This window comes from Phascolarctos cinereus, unplaced genomic scaffold, assembly GCF_003287225.1.
Source record: "Phascolarctos cinereus isolate Bilbo 61053 unplaced genomic scaffold, phaCin_HiC Scaffold_2;HRSCAF=192, whole genome shotgun sequence".
Taxonomy (NCBI): domain Eukaryota; kingdom Metazoa; phylum Chordata; class Mammalia; order Diprotodontia; family Phascolarctidae; genus Phascolarctos; species Phascolarctos cinereus.
This window is the reverse complement of record NW_027555625.1, coordinates 241176442-241203732: the sequence shown is the minus strand read 5'-3', so window position 1 is coordinate 241203732 and position 27291 is coordinate 241176442. Positions and strand designations below refer to the sequence as shown.

The 27291-nt window shown below is 40.4% G+C and overlaps 1 protein-coding gene across 1 annotated transcript; it reads right to left on the bottom strand.

Annotated features, from left to right (window-relative positions):
* Positions 1-1773: 1773 nt before the first annotated feature.
* LOC144455615 (uncharacterized) lies at positions 1774-25793 on the bottom strand. Its single transcript, XM_078149069.1, has 3 exons — positions 25602-25793; positions 2737-2851; positions 1774-2021 (listed from the first exon to the last, which is right to left on the bottom strand). Exons 1-3 carry the CDS (start codon positions 25788-25790, stop codon positions 1951-1953), a joined length of 375 nt encoding a protein of 124 aa, XP_078005195.1. The 5' UTR covers positions 25791-25793; the 3' UTR covers positions 1774-1950.
* Positions 25794-27291: the final 1498 nt, after the last annotated feature.

Here is a 27291-nt window from a genome sequence, read left to right as displayed (position 1 = left end):
TTAGCTGCTATTTATGATGATTATGGTTATGATTGCAATTATGATTATCATTATTTAACCAGAAAACGCAGGCCTGTTGGGTCATCTTGCCAGCTTCCCAACCTCAGCATAGGTATCTCCCCACCACCACCACCCTCACCATGGCTCTATTCACAATCCCAATGACACCCCAGACCAAAAACCACTTCCCTGGCTACCATTCCTCTATAGGATTGTTTCCTTAAGTCTTTGAGGGCAGGGACTGTATCTGTATCCCTAATGCCTAGAACACAGTAAGTAATTAATGAGTGCTTTTTTCATTCAAATCTTTGATATGGTATTTGCTACCAATATAAACCTTAGCAATTCACTTTGGATCATAATTCTAGAGCTGGAAGGAACCCCTCAGTCAATCTAGTCCAACCCCTGCATTTCACAGACAAATTACAGAGGCTGACCCAGAGATTAAGTGACTTGGCCAGGGTCATAAAAGTAAATATTAGAATTAGAATTGGAAGCCAGGTCCTCTACCAACCAATCCAGGATGCTTTCTATCAGACCCATGCAGCCTTCCCTTCTTGGAGCCTCAGCTTCCTCATCTGTAAAATGAGGGGCTCAGACAATAGTGTCCATTACCCTACCTTAGTCATGGCTCTGACCAGCATGAGAAGAATATTCCGACCACTTACTTACTGGCCAAGAATAATTAGCAACAATCAGCAATCTCATCCAGTTATGGAGCCCTTTTTGACTCAGTGCATTATTCCCTCCTTTAGACTTAACAAATACCTCCCTTACTTTGTATTCTTACATGGTTTGTATTGTATTATGACTTGTATCACCAGCCATGTTGGGAGTACCTCAAGGGCAGGGATTGTGTCCTCTAAAGCACAGGCATAGGAATAAGGATACAGTAGGTGCTAAATGTATGAATGGATGGCCACTTTCCCAACTTGGTCAAATGGTGGCCTTTCAGTTGGTTGACTGTCTTCTGGTTTAGAGAGGAAACATGGTGCTTAGGAAGGGTATCCTGAGCACCTGGTATACATTTAGGAAATATTTGATAGATGGATGAATGAATGAATGAAAATTATGTGAGGGTCTAGCTCAGGCCCTGTCCAATGCCTCCAATTCTAGAAAGTAATGCTGTTTATGAATCCCAGAACTCTAACCCTGTCATCTCCCCTGTGAGAATATTGTAACAGGCTGTTAAAAGAAGCCCCAAATCTTAAATTGAATCTGCATGTTTACAACCAAAGCAGCTATGCAAGGCATACAGTATGAAATTTTAATATTTTAGGTAAGCAAGCCATACATCTTGTCTAGACACCAGAGAAATTTTCAGACGCAAAATTATTTTAAATGCTTAAGCAAACAATGCAGACTTTACTTCACATCCCTACCAGATTATGGAATGTCATTTACTTTAAATTTGCAAGCAGACATCACAGAGCTAGAGAAATTGCCTGCAAGAAAAATCGTCTGACACTTATCACTGCATTCCAGTGGGACTCAAGTGATGTCAGCTGGCTTTCTGTTTCTCCCAGACAATTGAGCTGCTTACAAATCAATAAAAACAAGGTTTATTGGGACATTTTCTTTATCATCCTTGAGTCCCTCTCATTGTCATAGCGACAAAGTCTGCACAAATTGAATCATTAAGCACAGAAATTGTCTTTCAGAAACATTTTTTGGTGGGAGGTGGGAGAAAGAAAGGGATGCTTTGCTGGGGTATTTATGACAGCAGAATTCCGATTTATAATGTTTTGCTTTATTTCTCTTTTATTTGCAATCTGGAAAGGAGGGAGGGAATTCCCCAAGGAGGGGAATCAGACAGTTGTATTGAACAGAGACTTTTTAATGTTGCAGTCAGGGCTGAGAGTTGGAGGGGGTGGCAGGAAGATGAGAAGGTTGGGAAAGAAGGAACTTTTCAAAAGCATCATGTTTCAAACTCAATTGGAAAAGGATGGGTCAGCCCAGGGCCAGCCTGTGGCACAACTGTGAAAAGTTGGTCTCCAGTACCCTCTCATTTTCCTTCATCCCTGAAAGAGAGCATAATATTCAGAAAAGAGTTTTGGGTTAGGATTCAGAAGAGGTCTGGGCTAGGATCCCACTATTGACACTACCTATATGGCCAAGGACAAGCCAGTTAATCTCTCTGAGCCTCAGTTTCCTTATCTGTAAAACAGAGATAATAGAACCTGTAGCACTTAACTCAGAGGGTTGGTGTTAGGTTCAAATGAAACTATGTATGTATGGTGCTCTGCAAGCCATAAGCCACATATAGATGAATTCATTCCCTCTGGATACTTGGGGTCTGAGATGTCAGAATCCCCATCTGGCCAGGACCCTGTGGTTTATTTGTCTCTTTCCCAGCAACCTAGCATCTCAGCCATGGAAGGTAATTTAAAAGTTACTGCCTCCAACCTCCTGCTCTGTAGTGTGTAGGAACCTCCTCTGCAGTATTCATGAGAAGTGGCTCTCCAGTCTTTATTCAAGTATTTCTAATAAAATGGAGCTCTTTACATAACAGTCAACAAGGATTTATCTATGTGCCTGGCACTGTGCTAAGTGCTGGGAATACAGATACAAAGAGAAAGAAAGACAGTCCGCACTCTTACAGAACTTACATCCTAATGGGGAAAATAACACATTAAAGAGAGCTGAAAAGGGGGGAAGTACACACATATCCTATTTGGGGAGCCTAGTCAAGAAAGTTTGGAGTACATCCTGGAGAGGAATGAAGAGGTGACTCACCTCGGCATGCTCTGGAAATTGGAGCAGTGGAGGCTACTTCCATGGTGTGAGTTCCAGGGCTGAAGAGAGGATGAAGGTGTTTCTGGGGCATGGCAGAGAAAGTCTGGAGCGCAGCCTGGAGAAGAATGAGCCATTTCTAACAATCCCATTTGTGTTTTGGGAAGCTCTCACTATCTGGAAATTCTTTCTTATATTGTTCCCAAATTTGCTTCCTAGTAATCCCTTACATTTCTACTGGGTAATATGGAGAATGGGCACCTTTTATTGTGTAAAGTCTTGGTCTTCTGGTCAGGAAGACTTGGGTTGGAGTCCTGCTTCTGACCCATACTGGCTATGTGACCCTGGGCAAATCACCCAACTTCTCAGTGCCCAAGGCTACTCTCTAAGACTATAAATTCAACAGGAAGCCTTCCCTAACTCCTCTTAATACTAATTTAAATGCCTTCCCTCTGTTAATTATGTCCTATTTATCCTGCATATAGATGGTTTTGTATGTATTTGCATGTTGTCTCTCCCATTAGATTGTAAACTCCTTGACGGCAGGAACTATGTTTGCCTCTTTCTGTATCCCCAACACTTAGCGGAGTGCCAGGCGCATAGTAGGCACTTAATACATTTTTGATTGATTGATAGCAAGTGCTGATTGTCATTCATAGGGGGATTGCTTTCTGCCGATGAAATTACGGGTATGGTCCAAAAATATCATTCACATTGATCTTAATTCTGCTCTGTGGGATCACATTGAATGCTTGTTTTTTTCTCATGACAATGCTTTGAATCCTTGCAGACAGTCATATGACCCTATGGAACTCGGGATTTGGAGTCAGAGGGATTTGAGTCCCATCTCCATCTTTTTCTACCTGTGTGACCAAATCACTGTCCTTCTTTTGGCTTCATTTTCCTCATCTGTAAATTGATGAAGTTGAGTTAGAATGATTTCCAAGATTCCTCCCAGTTCTAGAGATCTAGGATTCCTAAGACCCATTCCTGATATGACAGGCTTTCTACAGCCTTCGTTATCTTGGTTTTCATCCTTTGAATATGCTTCTGTTGGTCGATGTCCCAGAACTGACACAACATTTCAGATATGTCTGATTAGGGCAAAGTGCAGGGCAAGAGGGCTCCACCATCTCTATGTGATTACTGATTATCCTTGGCCAACAAGTAAATGTCAGAATATCCTTCTCATACTGACCAGAGCCATAACTAAGGTAGGGTGATAAAGGCTTTCTCCCAAGGGACCAAAATTTAGAGAGCACTGCTAACAGTCACACCCAACGAGAGTTCTTTTCTGACTTGTTTCTATCATGCTCCCCACTCCTTTTCCAGTGATTACAAGAAGGATCGCATCAGTGACCCAGAGTCTTTTCCTACTCTCTCAACTGAATTTGATATAAAAAGTTGATTTCAGAGTATGCTTTCTGAAGCTTGCAAGGTCCCCAGATGTCTAATTGATGTTCCATTTGTTACTGGTAGAATAAGAACAATAATAATAAAAATGATGATAATGGTGAGTATGATGATGATGATGATGGAATATACAGTCTTAGTAAGCTATAGTAGCTTAAAACTGCACTAAAACTTTTTGAATTCTACAGTGTTTTAAGGTTTGCAAAGTGCCTGATGGGTTATTTTGCTTAATCCTCACAACCACCCTGTAATATAGGTGGTATTATTGTCTGCATTTTATAAATGAAGAAACCAAAGCTAAGAGGGTTAAGTGACTTACCCAAGGTCACACATCTAGTAAGTGTCTGAGGGAGGATTTGAACACAGGTTTGACTGATTCGAAGACCAACTCTATATCCAGTTTGACCCCCTAAGAGTTTGTGATGGGTTGTATTGAGGACAGAGTTTGAGTGCATAGACAACAAAGGGGATGTGTGTGGGAGAGAGAGAAGAAGGAGAAGAAGAAGAGGGAGAAGAAGAAGAAGGAGGAGGAGGAGGAAAGGGAGGAGAAGGATAACTGATAATGAATAGAGTTAACTGACTATGTGAGGTTGTGAGACCATGAGAGTGATCTGTGGATGTTTCTCGATCCCCGAAGTTTGCTGGTTTATGGGTGTATCTAGGTATGGATCTCCAGAATGTTCAGTTCGCTCCAAGGATGAGCCTTGATTAGTAAGTGTAGGGGGTCTAAGAAGTATAACATTGGTGACTGATGAGATTAAATAGATGTCAGGTCCTAGTTCTCTCCCTAGAGAGGAGCACCTGGGGGCAGTAATGTGAGCCCTAAGAGATGGCCTATCTAAATGACATGGTTCTGAGCCCCTAGTAGTCTATTCCTGGAAAAGAGGGAGTGGGGCAGGATATGGAGAGAGGACTCTAGTCAGAGTATATAAAAGCAGGTCTATTGCAGGTTCAGAGGTCAGCAGGGAAGGGTTCTTGGAAAGGACAATTATTCCTGTTAATTACTCTCTCCATCAAGAAGTTCTTCTCTAATGACCTAAATTATTCTTGTTGTAACTGAGGCCATAGAAAAGCTTGTCTTTGAGATGAGACTATCCTTCTTGTGGGTCTGGGTAGAGGTAATTGTCCTCAAGCTTCGTATCTTTCTTGGGCCATGTCAAAGAATAATAGAACTTCTTGATTCAAGGGGACCTCAGAAGCCATCTAGACCAATTTGGACCTGAACAGAAATCTCCTCTTTTTTTTTTCTTGGCTAGGCAATGGGGTTAAGTGACTTGCCAAGGATCACACAGCTAGTAAGCGTTATGTGTCTGAGGCCAGATTTGAACTCAGGTCCTCCTGAATCCAGGGCTCTATCCACTGCACCACCTAGCTGCCCCCTAGAAATCTCCTGTGTAAAATGCCCAGTAAATGGTCCATGTGCAGGAGACACCAAGAGGCTAGAATTTGGGTTGTGATTAGGGGAAGTGACTGAGAATGTAAATGTAGAAGTGGATATGAGATTACCATTTGGACTGGGGCTCAGAGTACATGAATGTGGGGTGGCAATGGAACTATTGTAGGAGTCAGATAGACTAATTGAAGGGCTTTGTTTGGGCAGAGTGGTAGAATGGAAAGAACACTCAATTTACCTGACACATAGTAGGCACTTAATAAATATTTATTGATTGATTGAATTTGGAATCAGAAAACCAGGATTCATATCCTAGCTCTATTACTTAGTACCTGTGGAAACCTTGGATAAATCATTTAACTTCCTTAGGTCTCAATGGATGGATCAATTGATCTCCAGAGTCACTTCTGCCTCATAATTCTATAAATTATTGTTTTTGAGATCACTCAAATCTCCCTACCACTGATTCATGCCCACATTTAGCTCCCCTTCTTCCAAGAGCACCCCAGCAGGGTTAGGCTGTCACAGGAGGAAGAACTTGGAGAATTTGCTATTGGAGACAATTCATTTCCTCCTAGGCTCTCTTCTCCCAGCAACAAAATAAGACTTGAAAACAAGGAAGGGAGACTTTAAGACTCTGCATTTTTTGCCTTTTCCTCATGGGACAAGAGTCCAAGCTGAGAAAAACAGTACAATTCAAAAGGAAAATAAAGAATAAACAAGGCTGTAGCCCAAAGCTCCTAGTCTTGGCTCTCTCTAAGTAAGTGAATCTTTGACTTCTGCCTGCTTCAGTTTCCCTCTTTTTTGGGAGGGCAGCCCATGGACCTTCTGCCTAAAAATGATCTGATGACTCTTTGGGAGATTTCTTCATTTTCCAGCTCCCTAACCCAGGGCCCTGGTAGCCGGCAAGTGAAAATAGGCAGGGACAGGCATGCCACGGTGCAGGTGTGCTGGTGTCTAAACTATCCATCAACACTCCAGAAGAGGCCACCAACAGATGCTGAGGGAGTTATTCACTTGAGTAAAGAAATGGCACAAGAGCTGCTTTGAATGGGGAAAGTGCCTACGCTTGTTAATCCAGCAGGCTACCAAATCACAAGTGTGCTATCTGAGAACAGGATGGGGAGCAGGGAATGGATATGGAGGGAGAGAAGGAAGAAGAGAAGGCATAGAAACCAGGGAATTGCACAAATGGACAGGATCTTGGTGTGCATCTGGTGGTAGAGCTTAGGCCAATTCACTGCCTAGTAGATCTGAGTTCAAATCCTACCTTAGACATTTATTAGTAGCATGCCTATAGTCAGTCATTCAACACCTAAGCACCTTAGTTTCTTCATCTGTTAAATGGGGCTAGTAACACTTGCATTACCTACTATATAAGGTTGTTATGATGATATTGATGTACGCTGTTATTTTTCCCCTTTTTTATGTTTTACATCGAAGGTACTAGGAAAAGACCATTATCCAATTCAAACCAACAAATATTCATTAAGGACCTGCTATATGCAAGGCACAGTGTTGTGCCCTGGGGTTACAAAGACAAAACAAAAGAATCGTCCCTGACAGAAGAGAGGTTATAGTTACTAAGAGGATGGTACATGTGTATAGGTAAGTATATATGTGGAGAGAGAGAGAGAGAGAGAGAGAGAGAGAGAGAGAGAGAGAGAGACTAACAACTGGGGGGGGGGGAATCTGGAAAGGCTTTCCATAGGAAGTGACCCCTGAGCTGAGATTTAGAGGAAAACAGGTCGTCTAAGAGGCACAGGTAAAGAAGGACTATCTTCTTTAACCATTAATTATGAGGCAATTTAAATCTTTATCTTTGATTTCAAAATATCTGTATTATAATAATAAGATGTGATATTGCAAAGTGGTTAGAGTGCCAGCCATGGAGCTAGGAAGACTTTGGGTTCAAATCTGCCTCCAACAGTTACTGCAGGGGTGACTTCCAGAGAGTTACTCAATGTTTTTATTGCCCTTTCAATAACTCTAAGGCAGAGGGTCTTATGGAGTTGGTGAATTTTTTTAAAAAATTAGATAACTGTATTTCAATATAATTTATTTCCTTTGTAATACTATGTATCTTATTTTATGCATTTAAAATTTACCCTGAGAAGAAGTCTAGAGGGTCCACCAGACTGTCAAAATTTTCTATGATGTTAGCTAAAATTTATATATAGACTTCTAAGTTTCGCAAAGCACTTTACCAACATTATCTCATTTTGTTCTCACAACAACCCTAGGAGGTAGGTGCTATTATTATCCCCCTTTCTCAGATGGGGAAAGTGAAGACAGAGAGGTTAAGCATCTTATCCAGGGTCACACACCCAGTAAGTGTCTGAGACTGAATTTGAATTCAGGTTTTCTCACTCCAGGTCTAGTACTTTTATCTAATAGGCCATTGAGTAGTCATGGCACACAAAAAATGTCAAGAACCCGAACCCTAAGGCTGTAAGTTACCAAAATTTGCTAATATTTAATCAATGGAAGGAGTTTCCATACCAGGAATTGCTCACACTGATAAAGTTGCAGGCCCAGACAATAACAATAATAATAGCAATTCATATTTCTAATGTACTTTAAACTTTACAAAGTGTTTTCCTCACAATTATTTTGTGACATCAGTAAGGCAATGATCATTATTCCCATTTTATAGATGGAGACTGAGGTTCAGAAATATGCCCATTGTCACACAGCTGGTCAGAGCTAAGATTTGAACCCACATCACAACTGAATTAGAAATGTATCTTCATGGGTTCAAATTCATAGAATCATATCTAAGAAGATAGCTATATTCTCTAATTCATGCTACATAGTCACTGTGTGACCTTGGGTCAGTCACCTCAGCCTTTTATTTCACACCTAGAAAATAAATCTTAGTGACTAGATAATGTCTAATAAGCTCCCTTCCAATGCAAAGATGGTGTTTTAATCTGGTCTAAGGTACATACAAAGCTCACTTGCTAACTAGAAAGAAAATAGGTCCATTTTGTTTCCTCAGTAACTGTTCAATTTCAGATGAAGCAGGGCTCAGGTTCGGTAGTCATAGACTGCTCAAGCTGGAAAGTGCTCTTTAAAGACTTTCTAGCTCAATCTCCCATTTTGCTGAGTTCCAGAGAGGGAAAGTAGCCTGTCCAAAGTCACAGAACCATAGACTTAGAGCCAAACGAGAGCTCAGAGGCCATCTGGTCCACCCCCTCACTTACAGATTAGGGAGCTGAGACTCAGAGTGGGTAAGGGCTCTCTTTCCTTTCCTAGGTGGTGCAGTTCCCTCTGACCTTCTGAGACTACCTCCAATTTAAACTGTGCAGATCCTGTATCTTTGTTGTTGTTGTTATTCATTCATTTCAGTCCTGTCTGACTCTTCACAACCCTGTTTGGGGTTTTCTTGGCAGAGATATTGGAATGGTTTGCCTTTTCCTTCTCCAGCTCATTTTACAGATGAGAAAACTGAGGCCAACAAGATTAAGTGACTTGCCCAGTGTCACATAGCTAGTAAGTGTCTGAGACCAGATTTGATCCCAGGTCTTCCTGACTCCAGACCCACTGCTCTATCCACTGCACCACCTAGCTTCTCTGAATATCTTGTATGCACATAGTCATTTGTGTGGCATCTCCTCCATGAGAGGTAAGCTCCTTGAGAGCAAGGGCTAGGTTTTTACCTTTCCCCAAGACTTAATATAGTGCCTGGAATGTAGTAGATACTTTTTAAAAATAAATGCTTGTTGACTGAGTGACGTTACCCATGGTCATGCAGCTAGTATCAAAGATAGAATTTGAGCCCACATCTTCCTGACTCAAGGTCATATATCTTGTAAGTAGCAAAGCTGGACTGAGATCCCAGGTCTTCCAACTCTGCCATTTTAATTTCCTACCCACCCACATCCATTCTGATAAAGAATGGCTTGCTGTTCATTAGCAGCAGATGACTGGCTTTAGACCTGAAAGGGAACTTACTGGTCATCTGCTCCAAAACAGGGAGGTTGCCCAAGATTTTGAAGTGGTAGATGGAAGTAGCAGGATTCAATCCCAGGTCCTCTGCAAATTCTATTTCTCTTTCCCTATGTCACATTGCCTTTTTTTTTTAATGCTCACCAAGTATAACAACCTCGTGAGATATGCAGAATAAAAGTTTCTATGGCCCTTTCACATAGATAAGGTAGGGAAATAGTAATAAGGTATAGATTTAGAGGAAAATAATAAAGTTAATAGGGAAAACTGCTGCATGTCAGAACCAGGCTCTGAACCTAGATCTTACTCTAGGTCCAGCAAACTTATCCCTCCACTGACTCAGTGAATCAGCCAAGCTTCATTAATCACATATCGAGGCCAGCATTACCTTGGATATGTCAGCATCCCTGCCTTGATGGAGATAAACCACAATCAGAATACTAGCTTACGTTTACATAATCTATACAGTTTGTAAAGTGCTTTATGTACAGCACCTCACCTGATCCTTTCTGAATGAATTATTTTCTAGGCATAATTCTCCCAACCACTACTTGTGAAATGGGTTTTTGTTGTTGTTGTTTTAAATTTCAAGTAGAGGACTTCAATTTTATCACTACTGGATCTCACCTACTGGATTCAGTCCATTAATCTAGCCTTTCAAGGTTTTTTTTTAACAGATTATCCCTGTTTTATAATCCCAGAAGTCCCTTCTAGTCTCCTGTCCCTTGTAGGCCTCAGTACAAAAAGAATACTCTCTCTTGTCTCTCTTGCTTTAGTGATGTACCTTCAATCAGATCTGTCCATTGTTGGGATCAGGAAAATGTTTAAAGCCTTTGGATCCAATCTCCTCATTTTACAGAGAAAAATAAATGAGTCTCTGAGAGGGTCACCAATTTGTTCAAGTCCATTATGCCACAATGTCAAATGGCTATTGGTCATAATTTGGACAAACAGAAGGCTCTTGGCCTGAACTACTCCATTATTTTTTTTTACCTGAATACAGTCAAATTGATATGACCTAGAATGAGAGAAAAGAAAAGGAAAGGGATGGAGACAGATAGGAAGCAGAGAGAGACAGAAAGATTGCTAAATTTATATCCCTACATTACCACCTCGTCTAGCATTCTGATCATCAGGCTAAAATTAAGTGGCACAATTCAATATTCCATTCACACTTCTCATACTTATTTCTGGTAATTGGATCATGGGCAGCACAGCATGGATTTTGGCAACCTGGTTTTACATCAATGACTGGGCTGGGCCACCTGTAACCCTATAACCTACGGACTCTGGCCTTCTTACCCAAATCTCAGTAGACAAAAGGGGTAAGCTTGTCCATGAGGGAGTTGGCCACCAGATGAAACACTTGAATTTTCCTTGGTCCAACTGGCCAAGTCCACCTGGAGAAGTCATTGAATTACAGAATGAGACCTCAGAGGCCTGCATATGAACAAGCAAACCATCTGCAGCATCCCATTCAATGATGGGGAAATACCACCAAGCAAGGCAATCCACTCTTGGAAAATCCCCATTGTTAATATGTTGTTATTTTTTTATTACATAGTCAAAAACTCTGCCTCCCTCAATCTTCCATCCATCTACTGCAAGTCTGTCCACTAGGACCAAGCAAAACCAGTCAAATCTTTCTTCCACATGACAGTCTTTCAGGTACTTGATGACAAGCAACATGGTTCTCTAAGTCTTCTCTAGGTTAAACATTTTCTATTCCTTCAAATAAATTTCATACATTTTCTCCTACTTTCTGTCCTCTGGATATACTCTAGTTTGTCAATTAAAGTGAGGTTTCCAGAACTTAGTGGAGATGTGGCCATATTAGAGCAGAATATAGCAAGACCATCATGTTCGTTTTTCTGGACATTATCCCTCCTTTAACACAGCATAAGTTTAGAAGTAAATTTTTTAGCTCCCATGTCACATGGTTGCCATTTGTTGAGCTTGTAGTCCACTACATGCTACCTTATTGCCATTTTCCCCTCATCCTGTATTTGTGCCATTGATTTTTTTGAACCTAAGTGCCTTAAGAATTTACATTTATTCTATTTAATGTCACCTCCTTAATTTGGTCAATTGTTCCAACTTATCGAGAGCCTTTGGAGCCTGAACATTACCTACTCATCTCTCAGAAACTCCTGGGATCTCTTGCTTCTAATCAGCACAGGCAACTACCTACCTTCTTAGCCAAGTGACCTCCCTCAAAACTATGTGGAAAGAGGTTAGAGATTAATTCCAAGAAAGTTGCGTAAGGCCAAAGAAAGCACATGAAACTCTTATTCTTGCTATGGTGGAAACAGCTGGGGAATGGAGGATAAGAGACCCTTAGCTTGTGTCCTGGCTCCGTTACTTACCAACTCTGTGACCTTGGAAATTTACCTCACTTTTCCAAGCCTCTGGTTCCTCATCTGTAAAATGAGAACAATAATACTTGCACTACCCATATACGTAATAAGGCTATTGAGAGGAAGTAAATTATAAAATACTATAATAATGTGATTGTTATTATTATCATCATTATTATTATTACCAGAAGGCCACCTGACCTATTATTCATTTTGGCAAAGTTATGATTGTCAGTGGCTTGGAAGCTTCATTGTTTAATGGTAATAAATCCTTCCATTTGCCCACTATGTTGAGAGTCAAGTTCTGCATTTGGAGTCTGGAAGACCCGGCTTCAAATCCCACCTCTGACAGTGACAGCTTTCTGATGAGTCTCTGAGCCTCAGGCAACTCTCTCCAGACTCATCTACTAACTTAGAGACCAGCTTAATGATATGCAACCAAAGAGACCTCACATTCTTGATTCATTGCCCACCAGCATGCTTTTCAAAGCTGTATGACATCTATTTTCACATTTCCACTTCCAGTAATCTTACAAGGCAGTTAGATCAGGACTCATCCCCATTTTACAAGTGAGGAAACTAAAGTACGGGGAGATTAAATGATTAAAAGATTAAACTCAATTCCACAAACATTTATTAAACAAACTTAATAAAATTTATTAAGCATTTATCAAGGAAGTAAGTTATAATGATGAAAATCAAACCCAGGTCTCCTAACTCCCAAGTCCAACATTCATTCTGTGCTGCTTCCTCATGGAAAGATGACCTTTGATCCCTAGAAGAGCTTATACATAGGGTCATAAGATGATAGATTCAAAGCTGAAAGCTACCTTATAGGACACCTAACTTCTTATTTTACAGATGAGGAAACTGAGACCCAAACTGATGACTTGCACAAGGTCACACGGGTAGTAGATAGCAGAGGCGGGGAGTTTGAACCCCAAGCTTTTTGACTGCAGAACCAGAGCTCTCTCCATTACTGCACTTGAAAGATTCATAATTCAATCAGGGTGAGTGCTCCGTGCATTGACACAGACCATCCAATAGAGAGGCTCTTTGTGAATAACAAAAAGAATTTAATTCTGGCCCTTATTTATTCAAACAAGGCAAGCAGCTGGTAAAGCTGAACAAGGCCACCCGTTCTCATGTGAGTATTTCTCTATGTCCTCTTGGGTGAACGCCTTCTCCATGTTCTCATCATTCAGCTCCAGGACAACATGACTAGGGTTCAGAACAACTGTGAAGCTAATGCCCATCTTGCTTTCAAATCTGCATCATTTTCATCCTAGTGAAATTTTGGCATGAAAGGGAGAATTCCCATTTTATGTACATGTATGTATGTCTGTGTATATGCATGTGCATGCCAATACAAAACAGCTAACACTAGGCACATTTTAGAAAACAGAGTTTATGGCCTTAGATCAAGCCATCTCCCTGCCTAGAATGTCCTACTCTCTTATCTCTGCCTTGCCAAATTTTACCCATTCCTTAAGGATACTTCTAGTCCCATCCCCACCATGAAGGAGTTTCCCCCCTCCCCCACTCATTCTGACTTCTCTCCTCTTTCCTTCCTTCTCTCTTCTTTCCTTCACTTATATGCCCACACATTTCCTTTGTGACAGCATCAATTGTGTTGCTATTCAAAATAATCATTATAATAATTCACATTCCCCTGGTGCTTTACAGTTTATAAAGCCCTTTACATGCATTATCTCATTTCATGCTCACAACAACCCAGTGGGCTAAGTACTACAAGTGTCATCCCCATCTTACAAGTGAGGAAACTTAGACTAAGAGGAGAAGTGATGCATGGGAGATAGCATTGTGTAGTTGGAAGACTGCTGGATTTCAAGTCAGGGTACCCAGGCTAAGCTCTTAACTCTGCCATTCACTACTTATCTTGCCTGGGACAAATTACTTCACCACTTGGGGCCTCAGCTCACTCATCTGTAGGATGAGGGACTAGATGGCTTCTGGGCTATATTCCAGCCATAAGTCTGTGATCCTATGATTTGTCCAGGGATGCATAGGCTAAGCAGTTGAATCAGGATTCAAACACAGGTCTTTGGACTCCAAGTCCAAAGATTTTTGTAATACATCTCTATCTGTCTAAATAGAGCTATATAGTAAACATATATTTCTTATGCATAGATAGATAGGTAGATAGATAGATAGATAGATAGATAGATAGATAGATAGACAGACAGATAGACAGAATATCCAAAAGTCTTAGTGCCATTTAAGCTATTAAAGCTTAGCTCTATATGAAGGTCAGTTATTGTTATGATTTGTTAAATGAATGAATACCGGATCAGAATCCAGCCTCCAAACTGTTCTTTATGTTGTCAAAATGGTTGCCTACTGCTCCAACATGACCCAACCAACTTGCAGCAGACATTTCTATCCCACTTTCTACTCATGGCTTCCTAAATCGAGAGAAGGATGTTTCTTGCCAGATTTCTGGGCTCAGTCATTTCCAAAAATGAGCCTATAATGTGGATCAGAACTGGAGAGCACTCTCCTGACTATCAGAAAAGAACCACCGAAGAGGCTCATCCCAGAGCTCTGGCTGTCTTCCAGCTTGGATAATGAGATTCTGTCTGGCTGAATCCTCCTGTTGTCTTCAGTCAACTACAAAGCATCTAAGAGATTAGAACAAAAGACAGAGTCTCCCTTGGAGCTTTTCAGCCCAGCATCTGGATAGAAAGGGCCCTATGTCAGGTATGCCACTAGCCAAACCTCTATCCAGACTCTTCATCAGACCTGACCCTGACAACCCCCCAGAAAAAGGCAGGTTTTCACAAAACTCTGTCTTCCTGCAAGCAGAATAATAAAATCTCAGAGTTAGGAGGGGTCTCAGAGGAGTCACCTCGTTACTCAGTTTTTCCTTACAACAATTCAATGATGTTAGGATTATAGCTATAGATGCATCATGGTATCTCAGCAAGAAATCTCTTCTATGCCATTTTTGATCTGGGGCCATAACTGACCTTCTACTCTCCACCTTGATTGGCACCCTTCATAGTGGACCTGATGGTTAGACTTCCACACCCAGGGTGGGAACTCAATGCACTTCTCTTTGAAGCTTCTGCCCTAGGACCCAACCCAGTTGATTGGTGACTAGGTACATATAGACTAGTTCACTTGGCCTACTAGAGCTAGTGGACGTCCTTAGACATCACACCATGCTTTAGGCTCTAATTCCATTCAGCCTATTTTCACTCTACTCCCCTGTTTTCCAGACAAACCCAATTACTGCTCCCCTACATCATATATATATATATATATATACACACACACACACACACACACACACACACACGTATATACATATATACATTTATATAAATATACATAATATATAATATGTGTGTATATGTATATATACACACATATGTGTATATGTATGTATGCATGCATGTATATATATGTGTGTGTGTGTGTATATATATATATACATATATATATATATATATATATGTATATATATATATATATATATTTAAGTTTCTTGAGAGTAGAGGCTATCTTTAAAAATATTTGTATCTTCTGCACTTAGCCCTGTGCCTGGCACAAGCACTTAATCCTTTTCATTTCTAATTAATTAATTCATTGTTTTGTTTTGTTTTTCCTCTCTTTGAGACTGTTTCATAAACTCATTCAGGCTGGAATTTTAGGTGCTTTTCACAGGCCTACTCCACTGTTGATCAACACAGAAGTTTTGACCTGATCTGTTTCTGATCTGAGTTGGTTCACTCCTTCTTTGGCATCCTGGTGTCCCCCCACTTCCCAGGAGCTCACCATATTGGTGCTAGACTAGCACACCCAATGGCCTTTAGCCCTATTACTACTCAGAATTCCCACACTCAAGCAATCCATCAGTCAAATAGTAGGCATTACAGGCGTGTGCCACCATGTCTGGCTATTCATTTCTCTTCAAGAAAGATTCATTCAGCTGATTCTTAGAGTCCTCTGGTGAAAGGGAGACTAATACTTCCCAAAGCCATCTATCCATTCCTCCTTTGGAAAGTTCTAAACATCAGGAAATTATTTCCTTATATTATGCCAAGATCAGCCTGGCAATTCCCACCAATTCACAGGATCATAGATTTAGGTCTAGAAGGAGCCCTGACATGAGATCTAGTCACTTCCCTCCATTTTACAGATGAAAAACTAAAGCCCTGTGAGTTGAAGTTACTTGCACAGGCTCACATTGGTAGATTCCTTCTAATTCTTCCTTATGGAGCCTAATAGAACAAAACTAATCCCTCTTCCACGTGACAACCCTTCAAATGCTCGAAGATGACTATTTGATCTCACCTGTAACTTCTCTTTTCCAAACTGAACATCCCCAGTTACTTCAACTAATCCTCTCATGGCATGATCTTTACCATCCTGGTTATTCTTATCTTGATGTGTTCTGGTTTGTCAAAGACCTTCTAAAATGTGGCTGCCAGAACTCATTGCAGTTCTCCAGATGTGGTCTGACCAGATGTTCTAATAAGATTCAGAATTTCAAGGAATTTAGACAAAGCCTCCCACTAGGTTGGAATCCCCAGTTTCCTTCAAAACCCAGCTTATGTTACTTCTACAATAGGTTTTCCCTGATCCCATGGAGGCTAGCACCTTTGCCACCAAATTTATCTTGTATTTATTTTATATGTATAATGTATATAGTTTCTCTCACAAGCCCCATGGGGTCATGGACTATTTTTATTTTTTGTATTTGTACCTCCAGCATCTAATACTGACCTGGAATTTGACAAGTGTTTAATAAATGTTTGGGGATAGATTGCTGTTGATCTAATTATAGGATTTGTTGAATACTATACAAACCACAAAGACATACTCCTGCATATATGGAGGGTACAAGAAGACATGTACGTTTCTGCTTTATCACCAATCACTGAATGACTCATCGTTGGCTCATCTGTGGGAAATTACATTTCCCACATGACTGTTCCCACAATGTAAGCTAACCATAATAGAGCAACCCTGGCATGACCCAAAGATCTAAAGCCGAGGTATCAAACAAGGCCTGATTGTGTGACACTCACAAACCTCCTGAGTACCATATAGCCTGAAGTAGATTAAATTGTAATTGGAAAATTTGTAACCAAATAAATGAAATATAGTTAAACATAGATGATATTATATTTCTAAGTCAATATGCAGACCATCAGGGATCCTCCTTTATGGATTAATGCCTTTTCTCCCACCCCACCCACATTTCTATTTGAATTTAACACCACTGATCTAGTGGGGCCCTGTAAGACCTAAAGCCTTCTTCGGATAAGTCAGATAAGACTAAATGGAGGGGTTAGTAGAATTCCTTTGGAGTCATTGATATTCATCAGTCACTCTAGCTATCTCCACCCTTATATTCTCTGGTCTGGGCAGATCAGAAAAGTTGGAAGACTGTCACCTCCCTAGTCCAATACATTATGACTAATGATAAAGTCAAAGAGAGTTTTAGCTTAACTGGCTGTTGTTAGGGGTGGGTCTGCTCTGTTTCATTTGCATCTAAATTAGACACTTGGTCACTAAACAGTTTACTTAATTGTTCAACAAAAGGAGGTTTACTTAACCCTAGCAAAGCAAGGATATGGAAGAAGGATATTTAGAGTGTAGAGATGTGGGTGCCTTGCATGGTCTTCTGACATTTACCAAGTTAAAAGGGCACCTACCCAATGTAGGTGGGACCATTTATGCCACTAGGTGACCAGGAAGCCAAGTTAACACAGACAGCCTAAGACCACTAAGATAGTACATCAAAGGAGGCATAACTTGAGCCTTGCCAGAACCTTGAGCCAATCAAATCTTGGCTTTGTTGCCTTTTAGGACCCAATCCATATTGTGAAGGGAGAGGAGAGCCTTGGTAGATATCAGTCCTGTCACACCCACCGTATTGCATTGTGTACTCAGGAGTAGCTATTGAAAGGTGAAGGAAAGCCCCTAGTTTGTGTGTGCATGACACAGCTTTCCATAATCCTTGCCTGAGTCATAGAAGAAAACATTTATTCAAACACATTTAGTGCTTCATAATTTACAAAGAATTTTCCTCAGAAGTACCTTGTGAGGGATGTAGTACAATAATCACCACACCCATTTAAGAGAGGACAAAACTGAAGCTCAGAGAGACGAACTGACTTCCCCGAAGTAAATGACCTGGACTTCAATTCTTGGTAAAATTATCAAAGTATTTAAAAGGGGAAATGGTTCTTACCAGGAACCAACACAGCTTTTTCCAAAACAGGTCATTCCAGACTAATTTCACTTTATTGAGAGCCAGAATGGAGTTTTGGCTTGAAATCAGGACACCTAGCCAGGAAGACCTGGGTTCACATCTCACCTCAGATACTTATAAACTGTGTGGTCCTGGGGCAAGCCCCTAAATCTCTCTCACCTTCAATTTCTTAATCTTTCTAGCTCCAGAGCCAGGTCCTCTATCCTTTACACCAAGTTTTTTTCTGTGAGTGGCCAGATGCAAAGAATAATCCATTCATTGGTCACTGACAACATGGATCAACTAACCAGTATAGTGCCCCAGGGATCTGTCCCTGGCCCAGTGCTGTTCAGCATTTTGTTAGTGTCTTGGATGAAGGAAGAGATATTATGATTATCAAATTGCAGATCATATGAAGTTGAGAGGGATAGCTAACATGTTGTTGGAAGATGGGATCAGGACCAAAAAATATCTCAATAGGCTGAAATAATGAACTGAATCTAATAAACCAACATTTAATGAATAGGAAAGCCTATGCTTGGGTTAAAAAAGAAACCAATTAACTGCATAAACACAGAAAATGGGGAGTTGTGGCTAGACATCAGTTTGTATGAAAAATATTTAGGGTTTTTAGTGGACTGCAAGTTTGATACAAGTCAATAGTCCTGTTGGTGACAAAGCTAACTCAATCTTAGACTGCATTAAGAAAGCCAGAGTCCAAATAAAGCAGTTGGCTTTACTCTGCTCTGATCAGACAACATCTGGAATACAGTGTTCATTTCTAAACACTATATTTTAGGAAAGACATTATTAGGCCAGAGTGCATCCAGGGCAAGGCCAGCAGAAAGAGGACATGAATGGAGGACTTGTTGAAAAATAGGAGAACTGCTGAAAGAATAAATGACAATTAACCTAGAGAAGAGAAGAGCCAAAATAACTAGCTGAAATCCTAAATTAGATTACCCCTCCAAGTCCTTCTCAGTCATAATCCCTCTTGGCCTCTCTGCAATATTTGACACTCTGGACCACCCTTTCCTCCCAGAATCTCCTGCCACCTTGGATTTTTATAATTCTGCTCTGTCATGGTTCTCTTGCCACCCGTCTGGCTGTTCCCTCTCCGTCTCCTCTGCTGGATCATCATCCATGACTCATCCTCTGTGTGGATGCACTCCAGGGCTCTGTCCTGAGCCCTTTTCCTTTCTCTCTACAATTTCACTCTTAGTGATCTCATCCGTTCCCATGGATTTAGCCATCACTGCTATGCAGATAGTGTCACCTGAACTCCATTCCTATATCAGCAACTACCTAATGAATATTTCTGAATAAATGTCCCATATGTACCTCATACTCAAAATTTCCAGAGAACTCATTACCTTTCTTCCCAAATCTTCTCATCTTCTCAATTTCCCTATTTCTATTGAGAGCATCACTATCCCAATTGCCCAGTTTCATGACCTCAAAGGCAACCTTGACTCTTCACTTTTCCTCTTTTCTCAGTTACCAAGTACTGTCAATTCTAGCTCCATTTCTCCCACATCCAATCCTCTCTCTCTACTCAGATGGCCAACACACCTGGTCCTTATAACTTCTCATCACAATGTGGAACATCACATTGGCTCCCTAATTGGTCTCTCTACCTCAAGTCTTTCCCTTTTCCAGTCTATTCTCCACCCAGCTGTTAAGTAGAAATTCCTTTTTTCTTTCTTTCTTTCTTTCTTTCTTTCTTTCTTTCTTTCTTTCTTTCTTTCTTTCTTTCTTTCTTTCTTTCTTTCTTTCTTTCTTTCTTTCTTTCTTTCTTTTTCTTTCTTTCTTTCTTTCTTTCTTTTTCTTTCTTTCTTTTCTTTTCTTTCTTTCTTTCTCTCTCTCTTTCTTTCTTTCTTTCTTTCTTTCTTTTCTTTCTTTCTTTCTTTCTTTCTTTCTTTCTTTCTTTCTTTCTTTCTTTCTTTCTTTCTTTCTTTCTTTCTTTCTTTCTTTCTTTCTTTCTTTCTCATGATTCAATCCATAGACCCAAAATTTGGTTTACTTTATTTTTTTGGCATGCAAATTGATATTCCTACAATGCAGGACTGACCCTGTCTTTTCTCTGCTCAAGATTCCTAATTGCCTCTAAGATAAAATACAAACTTGATAAGTATTTCAAGCCCTTTACAGTCTTGCCCCAGCCTACCTTTACAGACTCATTCATACATTACTCTCCTTCATACATTCAATATTCCAGCTAAATTGGCCTATTTGCTATTCTCTGCACATGACATTCCATCTTTCATTTTTGTGCCTTTATACTATAACCACAGCATTCCCCTCATCTACTAGTTTAGCAGTACTCCTGTCAAAAAGGAAATGAGGTTAGTCTGGCATGACCTGTTCTTGATGAAGCCATGCTGGCTCTTTGTAATCACCATTTCCATTTCTTACTGTTCCCCAACCACCTCCTTAATGATCTGTTCTAAAATTGCCCAAGGAATTGGAGACAAGCTCACTGGCCTACACTTTTCAGACTCTGTTCTCTTTTCCTTTCTTGAAAATTGGGATAACATTAGCTCTTCTTCACTCTTGGGATACTTTGCCTGTTTTCCATGATCTTTTCAAATATCACTGACTGTGAATCAGCAATTATAACTGCCAATTCTTTCAGGACCTAAAAATGCAATTCATCTAAGCCAAGGGACTTGAATTCATCAAGGGCAAATTGGCATTCTGTTATTGTCTCCTTACTTGTCTTGGGTATCAATTCTGGTAGTCATGTTTTTTTTTTCCTGTCACTTCCCAACATAATTCTCATTCTCTTCTACAGAGAAAAGAAAACCAAATTAAGAGTTAAACAGCTCTTCCTTCTCTCTGTTGTTAGCTACCATCATCCAATTCACTCCAAGCAAGCACTTCCATTATCCTTTCTTCCTTTATTCCTCCCTCCTTTCCTTTCCTTCCTTCCTTCTTCCTTTGTTCTTTCCCTCCCTCGATCTTGCAGCATTCAGACTCACACATTAAAATAGAGCAAAATCTGCCAGGCTCCTAAATACCAGGTCTTCAGTATCTGCCTATACCTGGTAGGGTTACTGGAACATGGTGGTAAAAGTTCAAAGTGTAGCCTAGAAAGAAACAATGAAGTCCCAGCAAACTCACAGAGCCCACTCTATCTAGCTGGTCCCAGACTAGATCATGTTTCACATCCCCCTTACTTCTGCTGCTACATCCAGATGAGGGCAACCACACACCACCTTTCTACTTCTTGATCTAGTAATAATGATCAGGTCAGGACCACTGTTACTTCTGGAAATTATGTGTCAATCAACTCCCCTTTATGGCTCTTCTCACCACCCCTGTGACTTCATAGAACAAAATAGCCTTCCCTGGCCACCATTCTTCAACTTGCATTGTCTCACCCATTTAGAATGTAAGCTCTTTGACAACAGGGACTATCTTGCTTTTGCATCTGTATCTTGGTGCCTAGCACAGTACTAGGCACATCTTAAATACTTAAAAATGTGTTTCCTTCATTCATTCATTTTCCAAAGCATCCAATGAAGCTTCCTCATGCAGTAGCTGGTGGAGCCTTGTCTGCCAGAATTAGGCATTCTATAGCCTCCTTTCCTCTGGGAAGAAACTGCTCTTTGATATGCTCATCATTTTCCATCCCTTCTCACTGTAGCCTTCACTCTTCTTCTCTTTCCCCTTCTAGTTCACAGTGTTACCATGCACAAGGCGAGATCATCTGCTCCTCACATAAAGACGGCTGACTGGCATTTCTCATTCCCTTCAAAACTGCAAGACATCTACCTCCCCAAGGGGAACAGGTTGTAGAACTGGAAAGACCTATACCAATCTTCTAGTGCATCAGTTCTCAAATTTTTTTTGTCTGTGGACCCCTTTCCGCTCTTATACTTTATTGAGGATCCCAGAGAGTTATTGTTGATGTGGGTTATATCTATCAGTATTTGCTGCATTAGAAATGAAAACTGATAAAATTTTACATTATTTATTAATTCATTTAAAATAATAACAAACCCATTACATATTTTTATTTAAGAATAACAATATTTTGCAAAATAAAAAACAGGAAGAAGCATGACATTGTTTTACATATTTCTGCAAATCATTTTAATGTCTGGCTTACTAAAAGGCAGCTGGATTTTTATATCTGTTTTTGCATTCAATCTGTTCCGATATGTTGTTCTGATTGACATAACCAAAGAAAATCCAGCCTCATACAGATATGTAGTTGGAAAAGGAGTATTTTAATTGACAAACAATGTCAATATTATGATGAAAATCATTTTGACTTCTCAGACCTCCTAAGGGGTCTGACACCCTGGGGTCCCAAGACTACATTTGGGAATTAACTGTTGATTTAATCCAACCTCTTTATTTTGTAGAAGAGGAAGCTGAGGCCCAAAGAGGGAGGATGACTTGCCCAAAGGCACAGAGCCAGCAAATAGTAGAACAACTCTTTAGACTCTGGTCCTCTGACTCCAAATCGAGACTTCTTTCCATTCCACTATGCTGCCTCTCCCATGAAGGATCACTTGGATACTCTAACCTCTCCACCAGACTACTCCCCATTCAAGCAACATCTTTCAGACTCTAGGGCCATAAACATAACTAGTGAGGCCATTTTTTTCTTATCTTATTGGCATTTGCCTATACCAAAAATATTTTTAATATTTAATATTTTTAATAAAATAAATCTTGCGGTGCTTCTGTTTAGGAAAATAACTGCTATTGTTGCTACATTTGGAGAGGTGTTTGGTTTTTTTGTGCTCCTAAATGTAGACTCCCATCTGCAGTGAAATGTGTACTCTAAAGTCCCAAAAGTTGTTTGCATTACTTTCATCTGAGGGCCAGCCACAGACCACCAGGAGGACCCACACAAATTTGAAGACCACCCTCAGGGGCACAAACCTCAAAGCAGCCCACATCAGAGACTAGTGCTGAAATAGTTTTTTTTTCCTTCAAAGTGGTGGCATGGAAATGAAATTCTGGGCTTTTGAGTCGGAAGAAAGCCTAGAATTTCAGAGTCTGAAGAAATCTTAGAACCTAGGATGTCAGAGTTAGGAGATGGCCTATGAATGTGGACCATAGAATGTCTGATCTAGAAGAAACTACAGAATAAAGAAGACATGATATTAGAGTGAAAGGTATCTTTAGTCCTTAGGGGGCCATCTAGTTCAGTCCTCACATTTTAACCAATGACATAATTGAGGAACTAAGAGAAGTAGCTTACCCACACTCACTCAGCTAGAACAGGGCCAGGAGTGAGGAGATCTGATTTTAGTCTAGCTAGGCACATTTAATGATACTCTAGTGTGTGTTCTGGGAACTCAAAGTAGTCCAGTTTGACTGCTGCAGTGGAAGATTGAGGAGGGTGTGTAGAGGCCACGTAGGATAGCAGACAGCTCAATCAAAAGTGAACTTCCCTCTGGACCTTCCCACTTCTAGCACATGACAATTGATAGAATATGGTCAGGGGTAACTGAGAAGGAACAGCCAAGGATGACTACAAGGTTACAAACCTGAAGGACCAGAAGGACTCATCAGAAATATGAAAGTTTGAAGGAGAGGTCAGGCTTCCTAGAGAAGATGATATCTTTCATTTGGGATGTATTGCCTTTGAAATGCTGACATACACCCATTTGTACTAAGAACCCCTGAGGCAGGACTTGCTCCAGGAGGGAGATTGATTCTGTCTTCTCTCTGGATCATTAGGAGCCATATAGATCCTAGACATCTCACAGCTGCTGTAAGTAAAGTCTGCGACAGGCCGCTATCGATGGTTGCAAAGACTATCCGGGCTTTGTCCTACTGTGGCTTTTCTCTGAAGGCTTGGAAGATTTCCATGCTCCCCCCAACCTCTATCCAAATATAAGGGGATGAAAATTTAATCAGTGTCTCTATTGTATTCTTCCACCTTGGCTCCCTGTCCCCTGTCTTTTCACACATCCAAAGCTCAGTCTGTCTAAGGTCCTTCCTGCCACTGCCACTGAGCCCCATCTTCAAGCTGAGCACTTCCAGTGTCTTTTGTGGGGGACATTTTCAAATGAAACGTCAGCCAGTGCATGCAATTAACAACATTCGACTTACAAGGTCTTTGTAGGCAGGAGAATGGACTACTTGGAAGCTTGGTTCAGGGAAGGCAGAAAGTATAGAAAATGAGGGAGAGGGCAGAGGAGAGAAAGAAAAAGAAGGAAAGAAGGAGAGAAAGGAAAAAAGGAAAGAGAGAAGGAAGAAAGGAAGGAAAGAAGGAAGGAAGAAAGGAAGAAAAGAAGGAAGGAAGGAAGGAAGGAAGGAAGGAAGGAAGGAAGGAAGGAAGGAAGGAAGGAAGGAAGGAAGGAAGGAAGGAAGGAAGGAAGGAAGGGTCATACAATCTACTGAAGAGATATAAAACTTAGGTGAGACATGCTCCTCACCTTCATGAAGGTGAGTTATGTTCATACATAAATATAGAAAACCACAATACAATGTTTCTCAGTAAATATGTCAGGGAAGATATGAAACAAAATGATATGACCCTAATTAGATAGTAGGACGGTAGCTGCTCCTGATGGGAAGGAGCTGCATCTCTGTAACTTCCACCCATTGCTCTCACTGAAAAGTCACTACTATCAGGGGATACAGCATTGGATTTAGAGTCAGCAGAATTTTAATCCAAGCCCTACCACTAACCTCCTGAGTAAACTTGGGAAAATGCCTCAGTTTCCTCAGTTGTAAAATGGGAATAATAATAGGACCTATCTTATAAGGTTATTGTGAGGATCAAATGAGAAAATATTTGTAAAAGTGCTTAGCACAGTGCCTGGCACATAGTAGGTACTACATAATGCTTGCTATAAAGAGGCTTCTTCTTTCTGAACAGAAAGTTCAGTTGCCTTGTCTCTAAAATGAGGAAATTGGATGAGATATCCTTTAAATTCTCTTCCAGCCCCAAATCTTATGAACCTATTCTCCTTGTCCATCTTAGGAAGGCTCTATTGTCATCTCCTCCCTCCCCCTCACTTCTCCCCTTCCTCAGCAGACTTCATTTAATGACTTTCACTCCCAGTAATTCTAGGTTTATTTTGAGAACACCGGGGAATCCAACATGTCTTTGTTGTTACACTACAAACTTCACTTATTTACAAAGAGGGGTGGAAGTGGGGTGGGGCAATGGGGAGTATCCTATCTCTTGACTTGTAACAAATCAAAAGAAATTCCAACCTCAGCTTTGCACTCTGCATGATGTCACTCCAATAGGGTCTTTGCATTAAAGATCTCTGCCAGACTTAATTTGAATCTTCTCTGTAGTGTCTAGGAACTGAATAGCAGCAGGCAGAGGACCTATTTGAGTAGGCTAAGGCATTCTACATGTCCTACATGGTCTAAAGCCTAGGGCTCAATTGACCCTACTGTAAGGGAGAGTTTAAAGATCTGATCCTTATAAAAACACATAGCCCCCATTCAACCTAAACATACCACCAAATCTAGTCTTTGTGGTTCTTTTTTATTCTAGCCTTTGAAAGAAGAGATGCTCTATTGTCTCCAGGAATTTCCTTACCTGAATACAGTCCAGGATACAGGCTTCTGCAAAGATATCATCAGAAACACATTTCTGGTACTGATCAAACATCAACAGTAGGGAAGAGGAGGAAACTAGTCTCATTGGACTGAGAGTGTTTAGCCGTAGGGCAGGAGGCAGGAGCTGCCATCCTGAATTCTTTAGGAGTTGAACAATGGAATGATGCATTATGAGAGGTAAGTTAACTGGTTCAAATGAAAAGCAGACCCAAGAGGAACCTTCATCCTAGAATGAACCTAACATAAACCTAGCCTTAGATGCAGTTCAACAAAGTTCATTTTGCATTTTTTTTCTGCTTTCAGTTTCCATATATTGGCACTACCCCAGCATAGGCAGGACTTAGCAGAGCCAGGATCAGTAAAAGATATTTAAAATAGTCTCCTGCTTTGGAGACTTAGAGAACTCATTTTTTTCCACACAAAAGATTTGGGGGAGGGGGGAAGATTTCTCCTCCAGGAAGCCAGGCACACCAATAAACTATTGGTGGAACTGAAAATTGGTCCAACTATTCTGAAAAACAATTTGCAATTATACAAGAAAACTAACTAAACTATTCATAACCTTTTCATCCAATAATCCCACATCTGGGCATATACCCCAAAGGAGATCAATGACAGAAAGAAAGACTCCATAAATATTTAAATATTCACAGAAACAGTATTTATAGTGGGGGGGGGGTACCTTAGAAACAAATTATTTGCCCAATTGATGGGTGAATGACTGAACATACTGTGGTAGATAAATGTAATGGAATATTACTTCATGGTACAGAAAGACAGATACGAAGAATTCAGAGAATCATGGAAAGACATATGAACTGCTTCAGAAGTAAGAAAGCGAAACAAAAATAAAATGAATGATGATTAGAGTAATGTAAATGAGGACATGAAAAGATGGCAGAATTCAGGTTAAAAATAACAGCCAGAAATGCTTGCAGGTTATGCTTAGGTTAAAACACAATTCCTATGTGTTAAGAAGTATCAAACCAGAAAAGGGGAAAGTTATTTGTACTGTCCGTTGATATCCCCAAAGTACAGTAGAAAAAGAGCTGGCTTTAGAATCTGAGAGTCTGGATTCAAATTCTGCCCATGTCTTTGAGCAAGTCATTCAACCTCTCTGGGCCTCAGTTTCTCTATCTATAAAATGAGAAGATTGGACCAGATGATCCCTAAGGTCCCTTCTAGTTCTTAAGTGCCCTTATGACAGTTTTAATTATTGGAAGGAAGAAGTTTGGACGTAAAGAAGAAAGGTTTAGACGTAATTGATGTGGTAAAACAAAATGCATCAATTAAGAAAACATTATTTAAAGGCAGCTGTTGTTTTTTTTTTTCAGGAAAAAGACAAATTCCCTCATATCTTTGCTGGCAAAGGATCACAGAGGCATAAACACTTAGAGCTGGAAGGAGCCATAGAAGTCTTTTAGTCCAGCCTCTCAGCCAAGGCAGGATGCTCATCTGCAGTTTCCCTGACCTGTAATCAAGCCTCTTCTTGGGCACTGAGACTGATAAAGAACTCACCTTCTCAAGAAGCAGCGTCTTTCATTTTCTAGAATGTTCTTTCTTCAAGTGAGCCAAAGTCTGTTGCATTTCAACTTCCAATCACTAGTCCTAGATCTGACTTCAAGTGCAGCAGAGAACAAACTGCCTTCCATTTCCACATGATATTCTTT